The sequence below is a fragment of the Ostrea edulis genome, chromosome 7 (genome assembly GCF_947568905.1).
Source record: "Ostrea edulis chromosome 7, xbOstEdul1.1, whole genome shotgun sequence".
Classification (NCBI taxonomy): Eukaryota; Metazoa; Mollusca; class Bivalvia; order Ostreida; family Ostreidae; genus Ostrea; species Ostrea edulis.
Genome location: NC_079170.1, coordinates 34,696,156 through 34,704,050, shown reverse-complemented (window position 1 = coordinate 34,704,050; position 7,895 = coordinate 34,696,156). Strand labels below are relative to the sequence as shown.

The following is a 7,895-nucleotide window of genomic DNA, read 5'->3' as shown; positions in this document are numbered from 1 at the left end:
ATTTTGATTGGATAATACTAAAACGTTTGTAACTATCTTATTTATGAAGCGAATGAGATGATATTCACAGCATACGTAGACAATATGTGTATCTATATGTTGGTTTAACAAAAAATGCCAACGCACACGCACATGCGCGTGCAACGTTTTTTAAATGTTCAATTTTTAAAGGACGATAACGTTTTTGTTTTTCATTAAATTCTATTGATATTAGGGTTTTAGATATATCTTGGAACTCCTTACAAATTGCTGTGGTTAGAATTACTGCTCAGCACGTGCATGCACGTGTGCTGAATTCTGATTGGACGATTTTAAAATCGCTATAACTTCCTTATATTTGGTGGAAACGTTTTGAAATTCACACTGTGGGTATATGATACAAATGCCTGTTGAACGACATCAACAAAAATTCGGAATCATACACCCGTGCGCGTGTATGCGCGGGCAACGCTTTCTTTCATTTTTTGGTACTGAAATGACCATATTGAACGTACTTCATGTAATTAAAGGCTAAAATAAAATGATTTTTTGCTATAGAATCACAAGGACATCACTTTTTAATTGGGGGAGGTTTGGGGAACATATGTAACGGTCCCCGTTACAATTAGAACTAGTTATTATTCTTTTTCTCCGGTACTTTTTTGTCCGGTAGTGTTCTCAGAAACTACAAAAGGGATCGATATGAAACTTTCCAGGATGATAGTATAGCTTTTGTAGATGTGCATAGCGATAGTCATTTTGTCTGCACGTGCATGCACGCGCGCTCACGTGCACTGCAATTTTGGTACAAAAAATGGAAAATCAGAATATTAAAGGGATCGATATGAAACCTAAATAGGATGGTAGTATATCATTTGTAGATATGAAAAATGATAGTTATTTTGTCTTCACGCTCACGCATGCGCGTGCACGTGCATTACAAAATTTGTACACTAACTTTGGAATCAGTCTAACTTTTTTGTTGTTCATTGAAATGGCTTGATATTCATATCATAGTTAGATATTGAGACCCTTAACTGATTTTCATGGTCAAAATTACGAATTTGCACGCTCATGCACGTGCGCTTCATTTTGATTGGATAATACTAAAACGTTTGTAACTATCTTATTTATAAAGCGAATGAGAAAATATTCACAGCATACGTAGACAATATGTGTATGTATCTATTAGTGTAACAAAAAATGCCAACGCACACGCGCATGCGCGTGCAACGTTTTTCAAATATTCAATTTTTAAAGGACAATAACGTTTTTGTTTTTCATCAAATTATATTGATATTAGGGGTTTAGATGTGTCTTGGTACTCCTTACAAATTGCTGTGGTTAGAATTGCTGCTCAGCACGTGCATGCACGTGTGCTGAATTCTGATTGGACAATTTTAAAATCGCAATAACTTCCTTATATGTGGTAGAAATGTTATGAAATTCATACTGTGGGTATATTATACAAATGCCTCTTGAACGACATCAACAAAAATTCGGAATCATACACGCGTGCACGTGTATGCACGTGCAACGCTTTCTTTCATTTCTTGGTACTGAAATGACCATATTGAACGTACTACATGTAATTAAAGGCTAAAATGAAATGATTTTTTGCTATAGATTCACAAGGACATCACTTTTTAATTGGGGGAGGTTTGGGGAACATCTGTAACGGTCCCCGTTACAATTAGAACTAGTTTAATGTAAATTGGTCAGAATGTGACTGTATAGACAATATGGTATCTTCAGATTTCACCTTGCATCCCCTTTTAAGGAAAGCAAGGGATACATGATCAGTAAAACTAAACATCCTTTATATCCTGAAAACAAAATATTTTGTTAAACATTAGAAAACAAATTTGGAGATAAAGACGAGACTAATTCAATGATATCAAGTTCTAGGGGTCAGCCCTTCAAATAAGGGACCGGGAGGGGTCAAAATCATTTTTGAAATAATTTAAAACAAACACACACACACAAAATTGATAAGCATTACAAAACAAAAGTTGTTTGTTTTTATGTTAATTTTGCAACTACTACAATGCCAGTAAAATGAAGATTGATTACGTAATAAGAGATTTCGAAGGGAAGAATGTATAAAACTTAGATGTTTCATATTTCTTAAAATAAAAATATTTAATAAAACATTGTACAACATAAAGTAGACAGAATGTGACTCGATTTACACAGTTTTGTCTTAGATCACCCTTTGATGAATTTAGGGGGATATCATCCAGGCCCATAAAACTGAATATCGTTTATATATATTATGTCTTATCGATACAACATCAGTATTGTTAATGACAACATCAGTATTGTTAATGACAACATCAGTATTGTTAATGACACTGAGATGATTGTTAGTGTGTGTGAGTACAATTAATGATTACTGATACAACATCAGTATTGTTAATGACAACATCAGTATTGTTACTGACACTGAGATGATTGTTAGTGTGTGTGAGTACAATTAATGATTACTGATACAACATCAGTATTGTTAATAACAATATCAGTATTGTTAATGACAACATCGGTATTGTTAATGACAACATCGGTATTGTTAATGACAACATCAGTATTGTTAATGACAACATCGGTATTGTTAATGACAACATCAGTATTGTTAATGACAACATCAGTATTGTTAATGACAACATCAGTATTGTTAATGACACTGAATTGATTGTTAGTGTGTGTGAGTACAATTAATGATTACTGATACAACATCAGTATTGTTAATGACAACATCAGTATTGTTAATGACAACATCGGTATTGTTAATGACAACATCAGTATTGTTAATGACAATATCAGTATTGTTAATGACAACATCGGTATTGTTAATGACAACATCAGTATTGTTAATGACAACATCAGTATTGTTAATGACAACATCGGTATTGTTAATGACAACATCGGTATTGTTAATGACAACATCGGTATTGTGAATGTCAACATCGGTATTGTTAATGACAACATCGGTATTGTTTATGACAACATCGGTATTGTTTATGACAACATCGGTATTGTGAATGACAACATCGGTATTGTGAATGTCAACATCGGTATTGTTAATGACAACATCGGTATTGTTAATGACAACATCGGTATTGTTAATGACAACATCGGTATTGTTAATGTCAACATCGGTATTGTTAATGACAACATCGGTATTGTTAATGACAACATCGGTATTGTTAATGACAACATCAGTATTGTTAATGACAACATCAGTATTGTTTATGCCAACATCAGTATTGTTAATGAAGCTGAGGTGTCCAGTTCTGTTCCTGCACACATTTCATACAACACATGTCATGAAGAAACTTGAATCTATACCTCATGGGGATGCTTGCATATCAATATATTAAGTATGGTCCAGGTGTTTTTGAGAAGATTTTGAAAAGATATTTCCTATATAATCCCATACAAAACTTTAATGCTTTGTTGTGTCCCCACCTTACTCACGAGGGTAACAATTTAAACAACCATGAATCTGAATTACCAGAAGATGCTTGCATGTTGATATGATCGAGTAATGATGCTGTTAGGGAGAATATTTCAAAGATTTCTCCTAGTATGTATTCCCATGTAAATCTTTGATCCTCTATTGTGGCCCCAACCTACCCCAAGGGACCATAATTTCAACAAACTTGAATCTGAGCTACCTAGAGACATCTCGACTGACCTAATGAAAACAACCCAAATCTTCAATGTATATTTTATTGCTGTAATAAAACAGGAACTTTTCTGGAACAAGTGGGTAACCGAATTCTTAAGTTCCAAGTGTCAACTATTTTTATTTTTATATTGAAATCCACCCATGAAAATTGTGTAAAATAATGTACATTGTATATGAAAACATATGAATAGAACACATTGAGAGTACACAAAGAGCAAAAATGAATATTTAGACAGAGAAGAATTTCTGATAAATCTTTAAGTGTACTATTAGTATATGAATATTACATGTATGTGTGCTTATTACTACTACATCCAATTATCGACCGAAACAGTGTGACATATGAAGAAAAATGAAAATGAAACCTTACGAAATGTAAGTGATTTACAATAACTCGTGAAGCGAATTTTAGATTCTTCCAGGCAAACACACATTGGTAGTCATGCAGAAAATGAATTGCATAACAAAAATGATGATGTCACCGAATGATGATTATGACATCACATATGATAATGATAACATCAACTATCTTTAATACAGGTCAAAACTAATTACAACCTAATAAACAGAGAATTAAATAATATCCTCAAACTGTTCACAAATGTGTAAATCACAACTGGGAAATTATCCTCAAAATGACATATAACAACAACATAAAAATATTGCACTGGGTAAAACATTGAACAGAAAAAAGAGACATGCGGGTCACATCACTCACCTGGGCATGCAGTTACATTTTCCCATGTATCAGTTAAAAAATTCAATGTTGTTGGGTATAACGAAGTTTGGTTATAATGAACAGTTTTTCACTGGCCCTGGTGGTTCATTATAACTGTGTTTCACTGTATCAGGCAAAACATTCATTGTTGTTAAAACAACTCCCTCCAGGCCACAGGGGGCATGGTGTAAGCAAACTTTCATAAATGTTACATGACTGAGAATTCTTGCACATCAATTTGACATATTGTAGTCTAGTGGTTTTCAAAAGAATCTTATAGCTCTTGAGGTGATTTTTGAGGATTTTGTTTTTTTACTCTTGTGTAAAATTGTAAACCCCTTTGGTGGCCCCACCAAGACCCTGAGGGCATGGAGTGAACAAACCTTATTCCACACAACAGAGGGATGCTTACATTAATCTACACAACAGAGGGATGCTTACATTAATCCACACAACAGAGGGATTCTTACATTAATCTACACAACAGAGGGATGCTTACATGTACACACTCTGATGGTTCTGGAGAATATCTTAAAAAAGACTTGTCCTATATATTCCTATGAACAATTTTAGAAACTTGGCTTCAAGGATCATGGTTTGAATAGAATTGAATCTTCATTCTAAAAAGAAATTTCAATGCAAGTTTTTGATTTTCTGGTTTAATGGTTCTTGAGAATGAGGATATATATAAACACTTCATTCCATTTTCGTCATCTTTTAAAAAAATTATCTTCCTTGAAAAGAGGCATTCCTTCAACACAAGAAGGTTTAATTTATATCAAGTTTGGTAGATTCATAAAAGTTTACAGACAGATGGATGATTTCAATCAGAAAACACTCAGGTGAGCTAAATAAGAACAATTAAAATCACAATGTTGTATGACCATATAAAACACGTATAATACATATTCATAACACTGTATGTATTTTTAACTTAATTTGTATATCTAAAATTTGGTGCAGTAAAATTTGATGCACTATTCAGTGTTATCATGATAAAGCACTTCATCTATATATGACATTTTCATAATTTAACACAACCATGAATTAGCATTCTTGCTTCAACATGTGCAACAAAGTCACTAAAAGTTGAAAATTGCTTAAAAGTAAATCCACTGTATTATTTGTCCAAGTCTAAGAGAAATCTGCCGTGATATAATCTCAGTGTGAATAAAGATGAACATTGTGTCCCCCAACTTCAGTGTTTTTAACTTACATGTATTTCTTGTTTCTAAATTAATAGCTAATGACCCTGAAATTTACAATGTCATAATTATGAAATGAGACAATATACACATGCTCATCATTGTTTCTCTCAATATCAATGTTAGAGAAGAGACTTAATAAAATACTCCAAATACACAGAGGTAACTAGGGAAGACTGGATGACTAACATCTGATTGGCCTTGAGTTGTTGACCTTTGTCACACGACCTTGACCTCACACCTTAGGAGCACTCCTGTCGTTGGTTACCGCTTTCTTCAGTTTCATCCCTGTCCTAATATCACCAAGCAGGGCTGCCCTCCCGTTTGAACCACCAGTGGAAACTGAAGGAGGTGGTGGGGCGGGTGGTGCTGGTGGTGGTGCTTGTGGAGCTGGTGGAGGCCCGCCTGGGCTGGTGGGGGGTGGAGGAGCTGGTGGAGGTGGGATCCCCACTGGGGGCCCACCAGGAGGGGGTGGAGAAGGAAGTTTGGATCCACCACTGTGCAGCATGGATCGTGAGTCTGTTCGTTCCATTCTGGCCGAGGAGGTTGTTCTCTTTAATTTTTTTCTGTGAATAGAAGGCTGCCATGACAAATAATGACCAAGATTAACAATTGATTGACGATGTTAACGATTGACAACTAACATTGTGAAAATCTTAAGCCAATCCTGCTGGGCATCTTCTTACTTTGTATATGTAATCTGTTTTGTGGGATTTATGAGTGAAGTAAAAATTTTCGCTAAAGAATTTCTCATGAGAATTTTATTTTCACATGGAGACAATCAACATCATGAAATTAAGCACAAATTAAGAGAGGGTATTTATGTATTGTATACATCTTTCAAAAGCATGACCTTTAGCAGAAAAAAAATATTAGTATCCCCACTCACACAAACCCCTCTACAATTACTTTTAACTTACTTTTGTGGTTTGCCTGAGTTCACAATTTTTATGGCTTTTTTCATGTCTTTGGATAAATGAATCTGAAAAGAAAAGATTGCCAGACAAGTCATGTACTGGAGGAGAAATGTTTAAATCATAATAGTTTGAAATTTCTTGTGTTTAAATTTCATTATTATTAATTTCACTGATCATTTTAAAAGCATTCCTTGACAATGTTGAGATTACCAACCTTTGCAGGATTGAATCTACTCATCTCTCCTAAGTTTATATCCCGGAAAAAGCTCAGCTCATAAACCTGTTAATTAATACAACAATTAATTAAATGTGATGTTACTATAAACTCAGCTGATACACCTGTAATTAATTTAACAAGGTGATGTTGTAAATGATAGATTCAGGTCAAACATCTGTAATTAATTTAACGAGGTGATGTTGTAATGGATAGATTCAGGTCATACACCTGTAATTAATTTAACAAGGTGATGTTGTTATGGATAGAATCAGGTCATACACCTGTAATTAATTTAACGAGGTGATGTTGTAATGGATAGACTCAGGTCATACACCTGTAATTAATTTAACCAGGTGATGTTGTAATGGATAGACTCAGGTCATACACCTGTAATTAATTTAACCAGGTGATGTTGTAATGGATAGACTCAGGTCATACACCTGTATTTAATTTAACCAGGTGATGTTGTAATGGATAGACTCAGGTCATACACCTGTAATTAATTTAACAAGGTGATGTAATGGATAGATTCAGGTCATACACCTGTAATTAATTTAACGATGTGATGTTGTTATAGATCAAGTATTTCCTTTATTGTTGTTTACAGGAAATGGGATCAAAAGATAAAGGGAGAAGCAGAATAATTGGTTGAAATAAAATATTAAACTTAGAGAACCTATCCTATGATTGGTCACAATTACAGTTATGGAATAATTGTCTATTGTGTGTTGTTCATAAAAACAATGGCACCAGGGACGGTGGGGATTTGCTTAATCAGTGAATGAAAACAAACTTGACATAACAACTATGGTGGGGGTGGAGGGTTACGGGGTTTAGATTTGTATAATCAGTGAATAAAAAAAACTTGACATTGTTGATAAAAACAACTAGGGGAGGGGAGTTGCAGGGTTTAAATTTGCATAATCAGTGAATAAAAACAAACTTGACATTGTTGATAAAAACAATAACAGTTGGGTGGGGGTGTGGCGGGGTTTAAATTTGTATAATCTGTGAATGATAACAAACTTGACATTAATTCTTTATATAATCTGACATGTTTACTATGGACAAATCATTGGTAAAGGTACATAGTTCACAATAAAGAACAAGTTATAAGCTGGGCTGTGATTGGTCATCATCAACAGACAACTAATCATAAGCTGGACTG

General features: G+C 34.1%; 1 protein-coding gene across 1 annotated transcript in view; it reads right to left on the bottom strand.

Annotated features, from left to right (window-relative positions):
* Nucleotides 1-4,800: 4,800 nt before the first annotated feature.
* The window catches only part of LOC130048057 (WAS/WASL-interacting protein family member 3-like), a 4,820-nt gene continuing 1,725 nt past the window's right edge, over nucleotides 4,801-7,895 (bottom strand). The window contains exons 2-4 of the mRNA XM_056144104.1: nucleotides 6,725-6,790; nucleotides 6,514-6,575; nucleotides 4,801-6,159 (exon numbers count right to left, since the gene is read on the bottom strand). Of these exons, the coding sequence (XP_056000079.1) occupies nucleotides 5,829-6,159; nucleotides 6,514-6,575; nucleotides 6,725-6,748 (417 nt within the window). The 5' untranslated portion in view covers nucleotides 6,749-6,790 and the 3' untranslated portion in view covers nucleotides 4,801-5,828. The remainder of the gene's footprint in view (nucleotides 6,160-6,513; nucleotides 6,576-6,724; nucleotides 6,791-7,895) is intronic.